Below are 22,415 nucleotides of genomic sequence, written 5' to 3' on the forward strand. Positions count from 1 at the left end.
GAATTAGTTCCTATTTGGGAAGAACTTTCTTAAATCAATACCACTAGTCCTAATGGGTTTTAATGGTGCCAAATGATTACTTGTATACTTGAGACCACATTTGGCTAATCACCTGTTTCTCTAGATAGGCAAGATAAGGCAATATGTGCCTAAGGGTACCCAAACCAAAGATCTATGTGAAATTCTTTCTAAAGTGAGTTGGGTGAAATAAATTTACTTTCTGACAGATGAACACACAAATCACCATAAATCACTTTCATATAAATATGTTTTATTGCAGAGAAGTTATAATTATTTACATGCTGCAACACATCACGACATAAATTTACCAAATATCTCATGGTGGGATGCTGTAGGTTTCAGATAATAGTTTCAGAAGAACCACAGATTAAGTGAAGAGACTTAACAGCTTTGTTGACTCTACAACTCTCAGTTGCTAAATGCTAGAAGTCAAAGGCAGTGTTTTTTCAGTCCTACCTGTCATCACTTGCATGCAGAAACCTAGGAAGCAAATACAAGAGAACTGTCGAGTGTCATATCCATATTGCCACCAAAGTTTACAATGGGTTAAGTTATAATTCATGTCGTAAAGCATTTAATTCTTGCATAAAATATACAGTTCTATTAAGATTGATATAAATCTACTTATTTATAAACCCTGGCATAAAAACAAGGACAGGATGCAGCCTGCACATGCATTGAGAAGGACAACCTAACAAATGTTTGTGAGACTCTAGTAAGTGTTTATTCACTTTCTTATTGTAATGAACCTGGGAAAATATCCTCCAGAATTGTAAATTTCAACTTCTCTTGGTGATTAATAATGGCAATGAAACTCTAGGAAAGACCCTAGGCATTTTCACCATTCTATGCTGGTAGAGAATAATCTATGGTCTGTAGAATGTCACTAAGGTATAATTTGGCAAGTTTTCTTTAAGCCACGTGTCTAGCAGGATCATCCTGAAGTGCAATAAAAGTCACTGCTTAATTCTCAAAAGTGAATCAAATGCTAAGAAATCTCAGACATAAGTGAAACAAGTATGTTGGTCTAGAAACTTGAAACCAAGTTCACAAATATACCTTAAAGTAGTATTCTAGGAACTTCAAGAAGGTAGGAAGATTGGGTGACTAAAAAGGAAGGGATGAAAGAAAGAAATGAAGGCAACACTTTAAAATAGAATTTCTATAGCTCTTCGTACCTACCCCACCAACCTGAGTATTGCACAAAGTAAGCAAATGGGTGAGGGAGATTCACGCACAGCTTTGTAAAAGGGCCACATGCTCGCATACTCTTGAATGAAATCACTGAGAAAATGTTGATGGTGGACACAGAGAATTCTGTTTTTACCTTCTGTTACGAATAAAATTCTCTAAGAAAAGCCTTAAATCAACCTTCTGACTCCTTTTTCCCATCTTTTATCCTCCTAGCATGTTTCCTTTGCTGCTTATGAAATGGAAAGCAGTTATTTAGGTTGGAAATATCCTGGCCAAATAAGCAATTGATACTTCAGTGTTTAGAGTGAGAGAAAGCAAAGTCTGGGCTCTATTTTTAAGTGATTCACCTTTAAATAAAACGAGACTGAGCTTTGGAATCTCACTGCATGATCACATCAGTAGGGTGAAGTCAGCAGCTTAGGATTTTCATGCGAAGAGATCAGTGTGGAGTGCAGTAAATTTTGTAAGATATACTTTGCAGGCTGTTTTGCCTTGCAAATAATATTAGGCTTTTCATTTTGAGTAAGGTGGCTTGCAAGGGCAATTTGCAGGACTTGAAGGTTTCTAGAATGAAGAATCCATACCACCTTATGATCTTTGAATAAATCAGGTTATAAAACCTCTTTGGGATTTGAGCCCAGCAAGTTCTATCCCTAGTTGAAGCAATGAATAAAATTTTATGAGAATAAATAGTTTAAGGTAATTTAAAATATATTTTCAGTATGCATAATAAAATATATCCATATAATGATATTGATGCTATCATTAATTTTTCTCTTTAAAAAAATAATCCATTGAAAGTGCTATTAGGAGCTATCGTTCTGTCTTCACTTTGAAGGCAAATTTCCTGGATCTATGTGTATTAATGCTATAATTCTCATCATTCCTAGAGTCTTCCCTTTCCATTGGTAATAATAATGCACAGTATATTTTCTCACTCTTAGCTTCTTCCTTAGGAAATGTTGCTAAGTATGAAATACTGAAAGAGTAAAAGGGACAAGTAATTGGAATGACTCTGACTTTGAACAAACAATGGATAAGTTGTCCTTAACTTATTGAGACATGACTAAGTAGGACCACTTGATCTCCAATAATAATAAACCTTCTGAGTCCTAACAAGTGCAAAATAAGTAACTCAACTTGTATAAAAAACCCTGATTAAGACTGTATAACAAACCATGATGTGAAATAATAAGAGTCAAATCCAAATTCACAATATATAAACCACAGCCCAAACTAAAGGTTTTTATCATAACTGTTATGGCTTCTTAAGCCAGAGAAAGCTTACTGTACTTCAAGAATCAACTAAAGTTGATAGCAAGTATTCTGTAAGTTGCAATAACAATTGAGTAGCTGCAGATTGCATAAATGTGTTGTGTCACATAATATCAAAGTTATTTGCAAAAATTATACAATCTGGAATGCTTGAATATGAGACACAACAATGTACTGAAACATTTATAATAAAATGAGAGCAATCATTAATATAAAAGGTATTTTTGGGATGCATTAAGTTAGCAGTGCTATCAAGGTTAAATAGGTAAAGTAAGGTCTTTTCAGTCAGCTACCTAGAATTTGTCATATATATCTATCTAAAACATTTTCCTCTTTGCCAAAATCATACATCTTCTGTCTCCTTGCTCATCTTGCTTAGGATCTTCAAAGTCCCATGAGGAAAGATGGATTGGGGCAGATGTTGAGGGCATTCCCTTAAACGTGCTGAAATGAAAAGATTTTCTTAGTTTACCAGGGGAGGACTCTCCTCTGCTGAAGGCTGACTTCTGCATTGTGACATGCTGGACCTGTCCTAGTCATCTTCAGCCCTTTCACCTCCCCTCACTATATGTCATATTTCCCTTGACTTACAAAATACTCTGTGGGAATTTTTGATTCTTAGATCTTCTGTCTTGTATCACATTGGGATTTTCTTCTTTCTTTTCTTCCTGGGGATTCTACCTCATTATTTTCGAGGCCCTGCTATCTTATTTGCACTCAAAACAGAAGAGGCTGGTAAAATTACACTTCTTTCAGCATTTAGTTGACCAGGGGTCTCAAACTCCCAAGGACACACCTCAGCTCGTGATGTTAACGGTTGTTGGGAGTTTTTACTTGAGTTACAGGAACCAGGTGCATTTTCCACAGAGAAAGATGTCTTTTCCTGGTCTCGCATTTGGTTGGGATTTTCATTCTCTATTTTTGATGCCATGACTTTGGGGGGCAGTTCCTCGTATTGCCCAGCACGCACAGTGGCTGCATGGTGCTGACCTCCATTCTCATCTTTGGCTCTCCCTGGGAGAACTATAGTCTTGGAAATCAAATGTTTTTCATCTTCAAAAAAAGACTGATCCTGGCTCTCCCAAGGGCACACCTCAGCCTTATCTATGCTCTTCTGACTGGACTGCTGACATCCTTCAGCTGCCTTAGGCCTGTGGTGGACTTTCTCCTTCAAGGAAAATGTTGGATTTTTTTCCATTTCAGAAGCTGCGATAGACACGTGTTTTTGAGCTTTTGTTTCTGAAGGCACAGGACCAGAGGTCAGGTCATAAATCTCCCATGGGCACACTTCCCCAATGTCAAAGTTGCCCTTCATCTGGGTGGTGCCTGGGCTCAGGTCAGAACTGGCAGAAGTGGGATTTACCCTTTGTTGTTTCATAATTCCAGATTTCTGAGGCTTTCTTGGTTCCTCCAAATTATTGGAGTTTTGGGGGACAGGATCTTTAGTCTCTGTGTTATCTGAATTTGAGCACTTCCTATTTGTCTCTTTATCTTTTGGCAGAGGTTTCTGAGATTTAGCACGTTCTTCTACACCTGATGTTTGGGTTTTCCCAGCTAATCCAAGAGTCTTCTCCTTGGCACTTGCTATGACACTAAGAGACTTTTGTAACATAGATGTTCGTGGGTGCCCAGGCTTCTTCTCTGAGCTGAGGTTGTGAGCACTTGCTGACTTACACACCAAAGGCACTGATTCTGTAGACTCGGCCTCACTGTCTTCTTTCAGTTTTTGTGTTAGCTTTTTACTTGCAAGAGATTCCAGTGTGGAATTTTCTGTAGCCTCCTCTTCTTGGTTTTCTGTTGGTAGGCTATTGGACTCTTCTGGTTGGTCTCTGACATGGTCATAAGTGCTGTGGGATTTCTTGAGTGAGAAGACTCTGTTTTTCAGGGACTCCTCCTTGGGTCTCCCTGTATTACCTGAAGGCTCTGGTGGGTTCTTCCTGACGAGGGCTGTACTTTTGGCCATGCTGTGGTCTGCCATGTCCTTGTCCTCTTTGGAACACTGTCTGCTGACAGTCTCTGGAATCTCAGTGATGCGCCTCATGATAGAACGGCCTAAGCCCTTCTTCGAGCACCGCTTTTTCTGGAGGTGGGGATTATTTGTAATCATCTTCTTCCTTTTATATATTTCTAACTGGGCATACAGTTTCTTTAGCTCATCCTGCCAAAACAAGAGCAAATTCAAAAAAGGTATTCAATGGAGTGTTTTTGCCAATTTCACTGAATGGTATTAGAAGTCAATAAGCTTAAGTTCTTTAGGGAAATTGCTCTACAACTTTTGTTAACATCTGTGCTTATCAATTTTCTCCTCATTTCTACCTTCTAATTATTTTGTGTTTTACATAAAATTTGAACTTTAAGACATAAACTCATGAATTCTATCCTTGCTTCACAGAGCAAGGATTTTGAACTTTCAATTTGTGTGGACAAAGCTGAGCCAGGACCATAAGAAAATACAACATACTATCTACTACTGATGAGCCCATAATCCGGAATAATGTTGGAAGCACTATATTGCCATTTGATGAAGTTTTATGTTATGCTAGATTAGCTTTAAGGGTCAACAGTTCATACACTGCTAAAGGGCACCTTCTTCCTTCAGATACTGATAAGTTATCACATATCATTTTAAATAATCCAGTTCAGTTTCTCTGGTCACAGGTACATCCTACTTTTCCATTAGCAGGTTGTTATAAATTCATATTTTAGAACATGGATAATCAGTTCTTCATCATGACTGCCTATAAGTCAGTCAAAAATATAAAAACTTCCCAGGCTACTGTAAGAGTTGAAATAGCATGTACTTTCCAATTGTACATGTTATCACTGAATTAACTCTGCATTTGATGTCTTCAGTTCACAAATATGAATTCTTTCTCTCTAATGCTGTGTACACCAACATGAGCACAGGCACACATGTGCATGCACATGCCAATCCACACACATTTGCCTGTATCAATGGGACTAACTGGGCCTACTCTGAAACAGGAAAGAAGATAGACCAGGATTACCCGAATGTCCTCTGGATCCAAGCTGTGCTCACTCCAAGCTGAATTGATACTGCTGTTCAGGTAGGATCCAGATCGGCCCATGTCTAGCTCATCTTCATATGCTTCTGTAGCAATATCGTCACGTGGATTATTGCTTGAAAGTGAAAACTGTAATAGATATTCAATATAAACTGTAGGCATTAACCCACTGTAGATATAGCACAATAATTGTCTAAAGGTACTAATATGAACAGCATTTCTTCAGTTTGATAAATTCATTCACTAAATACTTTCCAATGATTTGCTGCTATATTTTGTTTTGCTTTCCATGTTACATGCTGGTGCTTTCAGTGAGACAATATTAGCACTTGGCTCCCTCTCTGACTCCAAGTTCCACCTTTGTTTATTTCCTAGTATTAACTTATATTACTCCACTTCCAAGATATATTTGTCTTTTTGAAAATAAAAATTAAGTAAAAGAATCCAAAGAAATGTTGCCTAAGAGGAGAAATGTAGATACACTAGCAGGTGGATGGCAGGGTTTTTTGGTTGGTTTGTTGGGATTTTTTTTTTTTTTTTTTTTGAGCAGTGAGATCTCCTGTGTTTGTCATTTTGCTTCACTTAGGAAAGGATTTATTTCATCTATGGCCATAAATCATACTAGTAACAGGGATGTGACTTTCAATATTCTACACATAGGCTCAAAAAAGTTACTTTCAAAATAAACAGGATATCTGACTCCAGTTTCAATTCTGTCATCAATGAAATCTTGAAGAAGATATGAGATCACTCTGGACCACTGTATCCTCTTGGCCTAAAGAGTTCTGGGGTGAATAGTATCTAAGTTTAAATGCAAATATTCAACTGAAATTAACACATTTTTCCTCAAGCTCACTATCATTCTCAAATTTCTCCTTCTTTGTATTTTAATTATTTTCATATGATTTTTCTTTTCTACTTCATGTGCTTGTTTCTAAGTGCAAAAGTCAGGAAGAATGAGTAGGGTAAAGGATGAAAAGCAGAAAGAAGAATCAAAACAATGGAGCCACACATAAACAATATGTAAAATAAGGAACAGTTATGCAAAAACTGTTTGCTGAAAATAAAATAATAGCTCAGAGAACATGGATTCTCTTCTAGCTTATTATTGGTTCAAATATTCTTTCCAAAAACTAACATTGGGGATATAGAAATACTTTAATGTCAACTAGCATGGTGAAAATGTATCTGAAATACATGTGAAACAGCATTTCTTAGCTTAAGTCATAATTCATGTTTTGTAACTGGAACTGACTCAGAAATAGAGACTTTCCTTCCCTCTTCTGTCTACCTTTGTGAGACTCACAGGTACCATGAACTTGGGCTATAAATGATGAATATGATGGCATCCAAAGTCTCATGGGATACTAACTAAACCAGCTGGAGACTGTTTATAAAAATGGGACTATTTTTTCTTGAGCAAAACCTTGGAGACAGTCATGAGTTCAAGAAACAACACCAAGGGTTACAGAGGTTAGGGATGTAAATCAGTGGTAGAGGATATGCTTAGCATGTGCTAGGCCCCAGCACCTCCCCCACCAAAAAAAGGTTGTTTGTCTAATATATGCACTTCCTGCTGTGTTATTTTTTCCTTAGGACTTTATCCATTTATCTTATTTGTTAATCTTGTCTGTCCCCAAACTCTGCCTCCTGAATATAGAGAACATAGACTTTTATCTGTTCATTATTCTTATTATAAGGATATAGAACAGTGCCTATCTAAGCCCCTCAATATATTAAATTTGTCTTTTTATTGAGATATAATTCAGATACTAAAGTTTACAATTTTAAAGTATATAATTCAGTGTTTGTTAGTGTGTTCACAGGTTGTGCAACCATTATCAATCACTATTTAATCCCAGAATATTTTCAACACCCCACAAAGAAGCCTTAAACTCATTAAGTTATCACTTCTATTCCCCCTTCTCCCTGCTGTGGCCACCACTGGTCTACTTTCTGTTTCTACAGATTTTCCTATTCTGGACATTTAACATAAATGGAATCATGTAATAGGTGCCTTTCTGAGTCTGGCTTATTTAGCTGCCATAATGTTTTTAAGGTTTGTCCAAATTGTAGCATGTGTCAGTATTTCATTTCATTCCTTTTTATTGACAAATAATATTCCATTATATGGATATATATTTTACTTATACATTTATCAGTTGATGGAAATTTGGGTTGTTTCTATTTTTAGGATTATGGATAATGCTGCTATAAACATTCATATGCAAGGTTCTTGTATGAACACATATTTTCAATTCTCTTTCAAGTTCAATAACTATTTATTGAATGAATAGTCTGAATATTCATCCATCTTACAGATATATAACGATATGCAAAGTATTGAAATGCTAATTTAACAATAACATTAAGATAAATTGTAGTAACAGATAAATACATGAAACTGTGACTAGTTAATGTAAGTCAAGTAGGGAATAAAATAGGTATATTTTGTTCTGTTTATAACTGGCCTTTGCAATCTGGCTAAATGTAACATTTTAGTTAATTGTGAAAACTGATATAAAGTCTACAATGAAAGATAAACCACAAACTGGATTTAACTGTGCTAATGTTATATTGTACAGCACTGATAAAACACATAATGTTCTATTATTGTGTTTCTATGTGCATAAAAGAGAAAAATATTCTTCTATACATAATTTTATATGTATTTCCATTTAAACAAAATCTCTGAATGTTTTAAACACAATACTTCTCTGAATATGAATCTAAAGAGGAAGGATTCTTAGAATAGTTATTTAAAAATATGATCTTGATGTTATAGCTACAATGAAAGCCATCTAACAATAATAATTAAAACAAAAGTAGAAATCAAAATATTTGGAAAGAGATAATAAATTTTGGTATAAATTAAGGCATTTAAAATTATTTAAGATGTTTTATGAATCTAAAATGAAAACATACCCAGTTTCTAAAGGAGTTTTAAAAAACTATTTTTACAGTGCCCAGCAAATTTCCATACTTCCCTTTGTCTGTGTTGTGAGATATTTTTAAAAGAAGAAACAACTCCATGCTCTTTTAAAATAGTTGTCTTGCAAGAAAAATAAAATGTTAGAAAAATACCTTTGGAATCAAAAGCAACCCGATGGTGACTGTCACAGTCAAATGAGTATGTGCAAAATATAGCATCAACATCCAATCAGACTGAAGTCTTGAGGCAAGAACAAATCTGAAATGATAATTATTCAAGTCAGCAATCTAAAATTAAGATTTCTACTTAAAATACTAGGATATATGCAAAATCTTTTGTTCAATTTATTTTTAAAAAGAAAATAAAACTGTTTTTTTCTGTTTCTTATTTTTTTTTTTTATTGGTTGTTCACAACATTACAAAGCTCTTGACATATCATACTTCGAACAATAGTTTCAAGTGAGTTCTGTTTCTTTAGCATTATCTTTTCATCACAGGAAGAATAAAGGTTTGAGTAACCTTTACTGGATTAATAAGGTATAAATACTATTTATTATTTGAAATTATCAGAAACAGAATATATACATACATATGTGCTGCACATTTACCAAGATTATTATTGTATATGTAAGTTGACCTGCAAAACTAAAACAGTAAATAGACATGAATTGAAGAGTAGGTTACAAACTGGTTGTTTCAAGCAAATTTGGGTTATAGCACACATTCCGAATAAGTCCTGACTCTAATATCATAAGTTAAAAACATTAAGGTAAAAAAGAGTGGATAGTTATGTGTCTTTGTGAGTGATCTCAAAGGTTTGAATAAGGCAATGGAAAATTAACATAATAATGGTAGGTAAGATAAACTTTTAAAGTAAAATTTTTAGTTGTTTTAAATTGTCATATTGTCCTAAATAATTTAAAGTGTATTATTTAACAATCTTTTACTGAGGAATTTGTAAAGCTATATTCTGATTCAGGGAGGGAGAATTCAGTACCAAGTACCAATTACTCTAGTAATTTTGGATTACTTTTGTAAATTAATAGGTTCATCACCAAAGCTGTGTTTTAATGACTCATCCTTATGTAGAAACCAAGGGTTACTTTATGAGTTTTTTAAAATTACATCCAAATGTTATATTATCTTCCATTAATTCATGAAATATAAACATGGGATTTTACTGCTTTGGATTTAGAAAATTAGAATTGTGTTTCAATGATATACATCATCAAATCTGAAAAGTAAAGAGACTATGAAAATGCTCATGATATCATAATCACAAAACAAATTTATATGATTGGCAAAAAGAGGAAGAAACTAACTTTTATATCTGCATTATATCACACTCAGTACAATTCTATTAATTAAATTAATATTATTAATATTTAAAACAACATTGTCCTTAAGGGGATTTATTCCTCATTTTTACCTTCTCCTCACTTTTTAGAACATCATACAAAAATTATCCAAAATGGGGAGTTATTTTCACAGGTTTCTGGAAATGTAAACAAAACAAACTTGTAATATATATATAGAAGTGTAAAATGTTATGTTAACTCATATATCATTAGAATTTTTTTTCTTGATTACTATCTAACTCCTTTTTGAGACCAGTGACCTTACATTTCACATGCTTTCAATATGACTTAACATTCTCTTTGTTCATGGATGATATACTTTTTTATTGGTTCTTTTTACTTATACATGACATAATTTTGATACAGTTTGTTTTCATGGGTTATGTGAGATTTTTTTTAAGCATTAAAATAGGGTCACCATACTTAGCAACAAGTCATACTCTATGAAGCTTGTAAGAATATATAAATATGAATAAAATGATAGTTGTATAGTATATATTTTAAGCTAAAATAGTGAATCTTCAAAAAATAATTGAATTATACTGACAATAATTACCTTAAAATTAATCAGCTTTAAATTACTGCAGTTATAACTAGAAATACCTTGAGAAAAATCAGGTTTTGCAGTAGTTAAAAATAAGCAAAGGAGTAGAAAGTACTGGGGAAAGGGTCTTCTGTACTTTTATACTTAGTTCTTTGGCATTAGCCTCTTTTTGTGTAATTTGACAATTTGGTAAGAATGCAAGTAAATCTATATATAATATGTAGTTGTTTTAATTTATATATATATATATATATATATATAATATTTGTGTATATGTACCTGTACACACATATAATTTCATATTTTACACAGACAAGAAAGAAGACATATTAATAGAGAATATCTTTTCGATGTTGGAAGCCTTATTTAATATAATTTCATTCAAGAAAATTACCAAAATAAAAAAATTTACTGAAATAGGTCCAGTTGGTTTAAATTATTATTATGTTATTGCTTCTTACTTTTGGAAATATAGCATGTATTAATTAAGTCCATGGGTAAATATGATATTGTGCATACTGCATACTTGATTTATTTAATTATCATTGCCTATTATTTGCTTCCTACCCACTCCACCCCCAATCACTATTTTTCAGATTTACTAAGTTAAACTATAATTTAAAATCCTTGGTCCTTTATGGCTGTAAAATACTACATTATTATAAATATAGGCATAAATATAAAAACATCTAAAATTTGCATACTAATATGTTAATAGTACATATTTGTAGATGGCCCAATTAGGAGGTTTACTTTTAAACTTTATCTTATGATTTTTTGTGTAATGGCCATTTATTATCACTTTACTAAACTTAAAAAAATATATATTTAAGGCATAATTCACTTTGCCTATTTTTGAAAGGACCTGGGCCAGTTTACAGTTTGACATTTACTGAAAAAAAATTGATGGTGAAAACTGAATAGAGTACATCTAAAATATAAAAGGATACCTATGTAACTGATTTGAACAAATTTAACTTGGCCTATTAATTTGCTTCTAACAAAGTTAGAAGCTTGATGTGGGGCAAAAGTGGAAAACACTTTGTACTGCATAGTCACATGCTGATGGTAGAAGACATTTAAACTTATCGGGAATAATGTCTTCTCTCAGGTTTGTAATATTCAGATGATGGTTAAATCTTGAAACATGTGCTTGACATTCTGGAAACAAAGTACAAAAAAACAGCTTCACTTGGAAAATAATCTTTATTTGGAGAAATGAAAAGTATATTGGAGATCTGGGACTGTGACATGATGTCTTCTGATGCTCCCTACATTCTGGACCACGGGCATCCATTTTCAGATTCTGAAACTCTAGTTTAGGAAAGACTATTCCTCCCATTGTGTCTTTATGATCTTATATTTTCATTCTCATCCTTTTTACGTCTTCTAATCTCTTTCTCTCCTCTGTTTTTCTTTACTCTCTCTTGAGAGAAGTAAGTCAAGGCTAGGAACCCAGTTTCTCTGATTCCTGTTTCCAGGGTACTCAGATCACAGATATCTCTTTTTTTAAATGATAGGTTAAGAAGCATAGGCTGTGCCTAAGCCCAACTGCCCTCTGGCATCATGTATTCCTACAGGTGCTAGTTAGTATTTTTCTGACTGTCTAAAGTCATAAATAAGCATACTGAGAAACGTGCACAAGTCCAGTCTCCTGCCCCCAACCTGACTCCCATTCTCACTAATTTCTAGGGACATTTGAATTCCATCAAAGGAGTTGAAACCAAAGAAAAGGGATTTCCTCTTTCCACTGAGGGCCAAGACATTCAAAGTTTCTAATAATTTTCTTAAGTGTATCCTAGCTTTCAAAATCTGTCAGGCAACTGAATGACATTTTTTTTTGTTGCTTTTCAAATAAAAGGATTCTTTTTGTTGTTATTCTATCCTCAGATTTTCATTTCATTTTCAAATATAAAGCAAGGGAAAATTCTCAGAAGATAAGTCATTTTGCGCACTTCATTATATACCATTTTTACATTTCTTCATATTTATCTGCTATAGAGAATGCATAACATAGAGGAGAGCCCTGGAGTATACACTCTTACCCAAGAAAGTCATGGCTAAAATGTGGTTATGACAGAACCCCAATTGTATATAATAACCCAGAGGAGAGATGATTTTTTTATTTGTTTTGAATTCAGTAGAATTCACATATAAACTGTCTATTTGACTGTTAGGATTTTGAAAATATAAACCATTATATGAAATATAAATAAAAACAATTGGGTTATCCATATCTGCTTTATAATTATATGTGCATTGCTTTATATCTTCATAACAAATAATATCATATATACACAATATCCCATAAGTGGTTTAACATAATGCAATATCATTGAGTTAACCTTCAAAATAAATGAAGGAAAAGAAAGAAATATCAGAAGAAACAGAGTAAAAATAAAACAAAACTATTCATTTGCCATTATAGGAACAAATTAGTCAACTTATAAAACATCACCCTTCCTAAATCTTTCCATTATTCATTTTATCCAATTTTTCTATTTAAATTAAACTGCAACACATCAGAAAAATAAAATAGTTATTTACTAGCTCTACAGATCACTTGCCTAATTGTATGGAATATAGCAGAGATAATGAGCTCATTGTGAACTGCAACAGCCATATAGCGTGGCTCATGAAATGCTGACGGGACTGTCCGCACTGCGTAGCAGAGATAAACACCCCACAAGAGGAATAAAAATTCAGCTGTGAGAAGAACAAACAAACAATTTTCGATTAGTTTCACAGGTGAACAAAAATATAAGTTCCTTAGCATGCATTTTGTCATAGAAATATAAATTTAGAAATAGATGCTTTCAAAGTATCATTCATATGTAAATAAGGATACTGTATATTTATTTTTAAATTTTATTTAATATACAGATCTTTTCAAAGATATACTTTGTCATTGTTTTTGACAGCATTTGAATTCTCAGTTTTGTTTTTTCTGATACTTGTATTTTTCCTAAAACATTTGTAAAATAATTTTTCTTATCCCCATCCTAGGTTTAGGATGTTCATGGAGGATCTTGGTCTTAAGAAAGTTATCAAGGCAAAAAAACAAAACAAAACAACAACAACAACAACAGCAGCAACAACAAACCCTTGTAATATGTTTATATAAAGCTCCTAGAAATTTAAGTTTTTATTGCACTGTGCCCAGTTCAGCAAGTGAAAGTATCCATTGCCAGAAATGTGAGAACACAGGTTGCTAAACAATTCAGTGGCATATTTTATAAATGAAATGTTGTTTCTTCACACATGACAGAAATCATATCTTTTGTGGGTGGAGTGCTGAAAGATTTAGTAAAATTCACAATCACCTTGTTTGATCACTGAAGCCAGAAGAGATAGGCAGAGGATAGAAGCTAAGAATAAGGACTTCAGAATCATACTAGATGTTATGTCTTAACCTGGGTCTACCCTAACTTACTTTGAGTAAATCTAGGTGATTTACTTAACCTCTGTGGTCACAGTTACTTCACTGGAAAATGAAGACAATGAAAGTAAGTACATACCTCCTAGGATTATTTATTAATTAAATAAAAAAATCATATAAATCAACATAATTTCTGACACATAGTAGTTGTTAAGTGGTTCTTATTGTTAAAATTCTCATTTGACTTTTTTTCAAACTAAGCATTGCAATATTTTTTAAAACCAGTTAGTTTTAAAACCTATTTTATCTCAGTGACACAACCATATCAGAAGATAAAATCTGAATACTGAGAAGAAAACTCTAATTTGGACAAAATATCTCACCCAAGACATACTTACATGTAGCTTTCTTGCATACTAAAATTCTGATCTCCATTCAAAACACTGATCAGATGAAAACCAAGATTTTATCTGCCAACTTCAACATGTTTCTACTATCATTTAAACGTTAGGAAGTGTCCCAAGTATTGATAATCAAGCTACTCAAAAAGAGAAGCCAAAGAAGGGGGTGGAGTGGACACTTCACTTCAAACTCTCCATGAGATTTAGCATTAAATCATTCCAAATTATTCAGTATGGTGAGCACAGGCCATATAAGGTGAATGTTGTTTCCAGTTAAGCTCTATTGGGTTGAATGAAGAAAATGAGCAAATTGTATGTGAATACAATTTGCTTTTCCAACTCAGTCTGTGGTACCACTTTTGCCTTCTGTAACCAGGTTTAAAATCTCAGAGCTACCTTTCACTTCTATGTTTCTTTTCTCTCTCTCTTTTTGTCATTCTTCATATTGATTGATTTCTCTCAAGGAATACAATTCTAATCTTTGTCTAAGTCCCTATCAGTTTACTTCTTATTTGTTGAAATTATTTTACAAGGGCCCTCTACAGCTGGCTTCACCCTGTACTAATCCATTCATCATAATAATGACAAGCTCATTTTTCTGAAACTCCATTTTGATCATATCAGGGTTTCTCCAAATCTCTGACTATCCATTTGGGTTAACCCAATCTCCATTAGAAGGTTTATTCAGATGTCAGTACAGGCTGGAAATAATTTCTGTCCCCAAATAAAGACTCTAAGGGGGTTGCTGTTCAGGTATACATGTTGTTACTTATAAGACTTTCTTGCTACCCAGGGTTCATGTTAGTTCCTAATATTACTTGACCTTTATCCTTTTTAATTTATACATTTGTTAGATCCTGACTTCTTGTTTCTCAGCCTTTTGTGAGGCATCAATTACATCTTCATTCAGAAATCTTCAAAGGCTCACTATTATTGTTTTACAAATCCTTCATCCTGGCTTTTGTAACTCTCCACATGACTTCACACTATATATTTAACATGATCTCCCAGCACTCCACAACATAAACACTTTGAGCTAACTTATGATTTCTCATTGTTTGCTAAATACTCCAAAGATTGGTCTTACCTATGAGCCATGGCTCACACTATTTCTCCCCCTGAAAATTTTCTCTTAACTCCATTTCCAAATCTTAGTCAATTTTTTAATGTTCAAACTCAAGTTTCACCTCCATCACAAGCTGCCTGGAATGGTTGTAACCTACACTGAATTTTCTTTCCACTAATCTCTCTCTCTTTTTAAACTATCTATACAACACAAAGCAGAGAATAAGGCCATATAATGTATAACTTGGAGAAAATTTTTCATGGGTTGGGTCTTATTAGTCAACACCTTCCTCAAACCACCCCACTCAATTATGACCTCTTTCATGGCAAGAACTGAGTTTCCAGTGATTTTTTTCTCCTTTGGCCTACACAGGTACAACATGGAGCCCAAATAAATAAGTCTTAATAAATGTTTGTTGAATTGAATGACTCTGATGTTAATTTCATGTTTAAATAACCAGAGATATAGATGTAATGTAACCTTGCCACTCCATATAACATTACAGGGCCTACTAAAGCAAAATAAGTAGGAGGCTGTTAGACTGGAGTCATTGCTTCACCTGGAAGGCTCATGGACCCTTACATAAGCAAACTGAAACAGTTTAGAGGCATTCCTTGTAATTGATTAAATTTGAATTGAACTTCATCCAATAACAGACAGCTAACTAGCTGATTCATTCTATAAAGTGGGCCCTCCTTTCCAGCCACACCCAACTCCTAGTTATAGCCAATAAAGTATTTTTTTTTAATGTTTCTGTGTTTTGTTCTATGCTCAGACTGCTGTTGTGAAACCCACAATGTCCTTTTGGCTTGGGTACTTCCTGATTCATGAATCATTTTTTGCTCAAATAAATTTTTAAAATTTTATTTTTGTCTCTTACGTTTCATGTAACCAGACTAAAAATGACCTAAAGATGATGCTGGCATTATTATCAACATGACAACCTCTATTTACTGACACACAATAAGTGGGGGGTACTGTGCTTGGCAGAAAAGAATGATGAAGGCAAAATACTATTAAGAAACAGTGCTGGGCCAGACAGCCCACACCAGCCCCTGAGGGACCCAGGCTCACAGTAGGCTAGGGGACCACCCCTTCACCTGCGGGGCAGGCAACAGCTAGAGCCTAGCCTCTGGTGCAGGACTGCCCCTTCTGACCAGCAGACACGGGGGAGGTTGAGCCCCAAGGCCCAGATCGACCCAAACCGGCTTGTGCGGGGGCCCAGGCTCACAGTAGGTTCAGGTCTACCCCTCTATCCAGGGGAAAGACACCCAGAGCCTAGCCTCTGACACAGTACACCCCTTCTGACCAGTAGACTACACAAAACCAGCCCAGGCCACCTATACCAGCCCGTGGATCCAGGCTCACAGTAGGCCCGGGTCTATCCCTCAACCCTAAACCCTCAGGGCAGACACCTGCTAGAGCCCAGCCTCCTGCACAGGACTGCCTCTTCCAACCAGCAGACTACTGAGGAAGCCTAGGCCTGACCCAGATCCATCCACACCAACTTGCGTGCAGGACCCAGGTCCAGGGTAGGTTTGAGTTCATCCTCTTCTAACCCCCCACCTGGGAGCCAAGCTTAACCCACTTCCATCTTGGGATACTATAGTCATCAGCATAGCCTTCCCCATGCAGTAGGCCCTAACTTTGACAGCAGACAGGGTTTAAAAGCAGCTGCATCTCAAAGAATGCATCCCAAAGAGAGTGTGAGGCCCACCCTTTCAGCCCCATCTCTGTAAGACATCACTTCATCTTAGGGGCACCTTAACTATTATCTGGAGTTACCTTGGCTATTGCTGCCACCGCCTTTAATTGCAAATGCAGTAGCATACATTGAGGGATACCAGCAGGGTCTGCAAGCCCAACATCAAGGTGAGGTATAGAGAGTCTGCACAGATACTACAAGAATATAGGAAGAAACTGTAATATCTCAGATCCACATTGCAAGAAAGGAAGACACATAGACAACATGAAAAAGCAAGGGAGGAAATTGCCCCAAACAAACCAGGATACTATAATAACAGAACCCATGGACAGTGAAGTTGATGAAATGTCAGATAAGGAGTTTGGAATGTTCATAATTAAAATGATCTGTGAATTAAAGAATGACCTAAATGAAATGACCTTATTAAATGATCTGTGAATTAAAGAATGACCTAAATGACCTTATCTCTTTGTTGGAGTGAACAGGCAAAAATTGTTCACTCCAACAAAGAGATAAGAGCAAATACAAGTAACAAAAGATTACTTCAAGAGAGAGACTGAAAAAAAAGTCAGAAATCCTTGAAATGAAGGATACAATAAATCAAATAAAAAGCTCAATAGAAAGCATAAGCAACAGACTAGGTCATTTGGAAGAAAGAATATCAGATAATGAAGACAAAGTATACAATCTGGAAAACAAAGTTGGTCACACAGTGAAGATGGTAAGAAACAATGAACAAAACATCCAAGAATTATGAGACAGCATCAAAAGACCAAATCTGAGTTATTGGGATAGAGGAAGGCACAGAGTTTCAAACCAAAGGAATTCACCAAACCAATGTGATAATATCAAAAATTTTTCTAAGCATGAAGAACGAATTGGAAAACCAAATACAAGAGACTTACAGGACACCAAATGTACAAATGACAACAGATCTACACCAAGGCACATTATAATGAAAATGCCTAACATACAGAATAAGAATAGAATCTTAAAAGCTGCAAGAGAGAGGAATCAGATCACATATAGGGGAAGACCAATTCGTATCTCAGCAAATTTTTCAACCCAGACCCTCAAAGCCAGGAGATCGTGGAACAACATATACCAAGCCCTGAAAGAAAATTGATGACAACCAAGAATCTTATATCCAGCAAAACTAAGCTTTATATTTGATGATGAATAAAAACCTCCATTATAAACAAAAGTCAAAATAATTTACAACTAGAAACCTGCACTAAAGAACATCCTCAGCAAAATATTCCAAGAAGAGGAAATGAAAAAAAAATGATGAAAATCAGCAGAGGGAGGGATTACACTAAAGGAAAATCTAATCAGAGGAGAAACAAAGTCACATTAAATATCAAAAATACACAAAAATGTCTGGGAATACAAATCATGTCTCAGTAATAGTATCTGGTCTATTTTAGAGAAGGATCCATGTGCTGCTGAGAAGAAAGTGTATTCTCTCGTTTTTAGGTCTGAATGTTATTGGCCTAAATTCACCAATCAAAAGACATAGACTATTAGATTGAATAAAAAAAGAAAATCCAACAATATGCTGCCTCCAAGAGACTCATCTCATAAAAAAAGACATCCACAGACTGAAGGTGAAAAGCTGGGAAAAATCATACCACTCACATGGACTGCAGAAGCAAGCAGGGGTTTTCATCCTTATAGCAAATAAAATAGACTTCAAGCTAAAGTCAATCAAAAAGGACAAAGAAGGACACTACATACTTTTCAGGGGAACCATACACCAACAAGACTTAACAATTATAAATATATATGCCCCAAACAACGGCACATCTATGTTCATCAAACAAACTCTTCTCAAGTTCAAGAGTCAAATAAAACACAACACAATAAATTTGGGTGACTTTAACACACCTCTTTCATCACTAGATAGATGTTCCAAACAAAAGCTGCACAAAGAAACTATAGAACTCAATAATACAATCAATAATTTAGACTTAACTGACATATATAGAATATTTCATCCTTCAAAGGGAGAATACACTTTCTTCTTAGCAGCACATAGATCCTTCTCTAAAATAGACCATATACTATGCCACAAAGCAACTCTTGGCAAATATAAAGAATTAGAGATACTACCCTGCATTCTATCAGATCATAATGGAATAAAATTAGAAATCATGATAAAATAATAAATAAAAGCCACTCCAACACATGGAGATTAAATAATACACTACTGAATGAACAATGGGTTGCACTAGACATCAAGAGGAGATTCAAAAATTTTTGAGGTGAATGAGAATTCAGAAATCTCTGGAACACTATAAAAGCAGTTCTAAGAGGAAAGTTCATTGCATGGAGTTCATTCCTTAAAAGAATAAAAGTCAACAAATAAATAACTTAACATTACATCTCAAAGCCCTAGAAAAAGAAGAACAAATCAACACTAAACGCAGTCAAACACAAAAAATAATTAAAATAAGAGCTGAAATCAATAAAATTGAAACGAAAGAAACAATTGAAAAAATCGACAGAACAAAAATTGGTTCTTTGAAAAAATAAATAAAATTGACAGACCCTTAGCCATGCTAATGAAGAGGAGAGAGAAAGCTCAAATTACTATAATTTGTAATGAAAAATGAAATATCATAACAGACACTACAGAAATACAGAAGATAATTATAAATTATTTTGAAAACTTGTACTCCAATAAAATAGAAAATATTGAAGGCATCAACAAATTTCTAGAGTCATATAATTTACCCAAATTGAATCAGGATGATATATACAATTTAAACAGATCAATTTCAAATGACAAAATAGAAGATGCTATCAAAAGTCTACCGGATGGATACATGGCCAAGTCCTACAAGACCTTTAAAGAAGAACTAATACCAATACTCTTTAATTTATTTTAGGAAATAGAAAAAAAGGGAGCACTTCTAAACTCATTTTATGAGGCCAATATCCATGATTCCAAACCAGGCAAAGACATACCAAAAAAAGAAAACCTCAGACCAATATCTCTAATGAACATAGATAAAATTCTCAATAAAATGTTGGCAAATTGAATACAAAAACATATCAAAAAGATCATGCACCATGATCAAATGGGATTCATCCCTGGGATGCAAGGTTGGTTCAACATACAGAAATCAATATATATAATTCATCACATCAATAGACTTAAAAATAAGATTCATATGATCATCTCAATAGATGCAGAAAAAGCGTTTGACAAAACACAGCACCCCTTCATGTTCAAAACATTAGAAAAACTAAGGATAACAGGAACATATCTCAACATTATAAAGGTTATCTATGCTAAGCCCCAGGCCAACATCATTCTCAGTGGAGAAAAATTGAAAGCATTCCCTCTAAAAACTGGAACAAGACAGAGATGCCCTCTTTCACCTTTCAATTTAACATATTTATTAAAACACTGACCAGAGCAATTAGACAGACAAAAGAAATTAAAGGGATATACACACAGGAAAAGAAGAACTCAAATTGGCACTACTTGCTGATGATATGATTCTATACCTAGAAGACCTAAAAGTTCCACCAGAAAACTTCTAGAAATAGTAAATGAATTCAGCAAATAGCAGGATATAAAATCAACACCCATAAATCAAAGGCATTTCTGTATATCAGTGACAAATCCTCAGAAAGGGAAATGAGGAAAACTACTCCATTTACAATTGCCTCAAAAAATTAAAATACTTTGGAATCAACTTAATGAAAGAGGTAAAAGATCTATATAAAGAAAATTACAGAACCCTAAAGAAAGAAGTCAAAGGAGACCTTAGAAGATGGAAAGAGCTACTTTGCTCTTGGATAGGCAGAATTAATATTATCAAAATGACCATACTAACAAAAGCATTATACAGATTTAATGCAATTCCAATCAAAATCCCAATTACATTTCTCATAGAAATAGAAAAAGCAGTCATGAAATTCATCTGGAAAAACAATAGACCCAGAATAGCTAAAGCAATCCTTGGCAGGAAGAGTGAAGCAGGTGGCATCACTATACCAGATCTTAAGCTATACTGCAGAGCAATAGTAATAAAAACAGCATGGTATTGGCACCAAAACAGAATGGTAGACCAGTGGTACAAAATAGAGGACACAGAGACTAACCCACAAAATTACAATTATCTTATATTTTACAAAGGTGTCAAAAATGCATTGGAGAAAGATAGCCTCTTCAACAAATGGTTCTGGGAAATTAGAAATCCATATGCAACAAAATGAAATTAAACCTCTATCTCTCACCATGCACAAAATTCAACTCAAAATAGATCAAAGACTTAGGAATTAAACCAGAAACACTGCATCTAATAGAAGAAAAAGTAGGCCCTAATCTCCATCATATGGGATTAGGCCTCAACTTCCTTAATAAGACTCATTTGGCGCAAGAATTAAAACTAAGAATCGATAAATGGGATGGACTTAAACTAAAGTTTCTTCTCAGCAAGAGAAACAATCTGTGAGGTGAACAGAGAGCCTACATCTTGGGAGCAAATCTTTATTCCTTACACATCAGATAGAGCACTAATTTCTAAGGTATATAAAGAACTCAGAAAGCAAAACACCAAAAAAAAAAAAAAACAACCAAATACCTCAATTAATAAATGGGCCAAGGGCCTGAACAGACATTTCTCAGAAGATGATACACAATCAATCAACAAATACATGAAAAAATGTTCAACATCACTAGCAATTAGAGAAATGCAAATCAAAACTATTCTAAATTTCATCTCACTCCAGTCAGAATGGCAGCTATTATGCATACAAACAATAGTGTTGGAAAGGATGTGGGGGAAAAGGTACACTCATACACTGCTAGTGGGACTGCAAATTGGTACAGCCAATATGGAAAGTAGTATGGAGATTTCTTGGAAAATTTGACCCAGCTATCCCTCTCCTGGGTCTATACCCAAAGGACTTAAAAACAGCATACTATAGGGAAACAGCCACATCAATGTTTATAGCAGCACAATTCACAATAGCTAAAACTATGGAACCAACCTAGATGCCCTTCAGTAGATGAGTGGATAAAAAAAAAATGTAGCATATATACACAATGGAATATTACTCAGCAATAAAAGAGAATAAAATCATGGCATTTGCCAGTAAGTGGATGGAGTTAGAGAAGATAATGCTAAGTGAAGTTATCCAATCCCAAATAACCAAATGATGAATGTTTTCTCTGATTATAAGGAGGCTGATTCATAGTGGGGTAGGGAGAGGGAGCATGGGAAGAATAGATGAACTCTAGATAGGGCAGAGGGGTTGGAGGGGAAGGGATAGGGCATGGGGTTAGAAATGATGGTGGAATAATAGACATCATTATCCAAAGTACATATATAAAGACATGAATTGGTGTGAATATACTTTGTATATAAGCAGAGATATGAAAAATCATGCTCTATATCTGTAATAAGAATTGTAATGCATTCTTCTGTCACATATAAATAAAAAAGACTAATTAAAAAAAGTAAAAGAAATAGTGCTGGGGCCGGGCAAGGTGGCAAA

The 22,415-nt window shown here is 34.5% G+C and overlaps 1 protein-coding gene across 1 annotated transcript in view; it reads right to left on the bottom strand.

The window, feature by feature from the left end:
* Positions 1-250: 250 nt before the first annotated feature.
* Positions 251-22,415, bottom strand: part of Gpr158 (G protein-coupled receptor 158) — a 390,707-nt gene continuing 368,542 nt past the window's right edge. Inside the window, exons 9-12 of the mRNA XM_005320245.5 lie at positions 12,918-13,056; positions 8,601-8,706; positions 5,499-5,645; positions 251-4,648 (exon numbers count right to left, since the gene is read on the bottom strand). Coding sequence (XP_005320302.2) covers positions 3,176-4,648; positions 5,499-5,645; positions 8,601-8,706; positions 12,918-13,056 — 1,865 coding nt within the window. The 3' untranslated portion in view covers positions 251-3,175. The remainder of the gene's footprint in view (positions 4,649-5,498; positions 5,646-8,600; positions 8,707-12,917; positions 13,057-22,415) is intronic.

This window comes from Ictidomys tridecemlineatus, chromosome 10 (genome assembly GCF_052094955.1).
Source record: "Ictidomys tridecemlineatus isolate mIctTri1 chromosome 10, mIctTri1.hap1, whole genome shotgun sequence".
NCBI classification, from domain to species: domain Eukaryota; kingdom Metazoa; phylum Chordata; class Mammalia; order Rodentia; family Sciuridae; genus Ictidomys; species Ictidomys tridecemlineatus.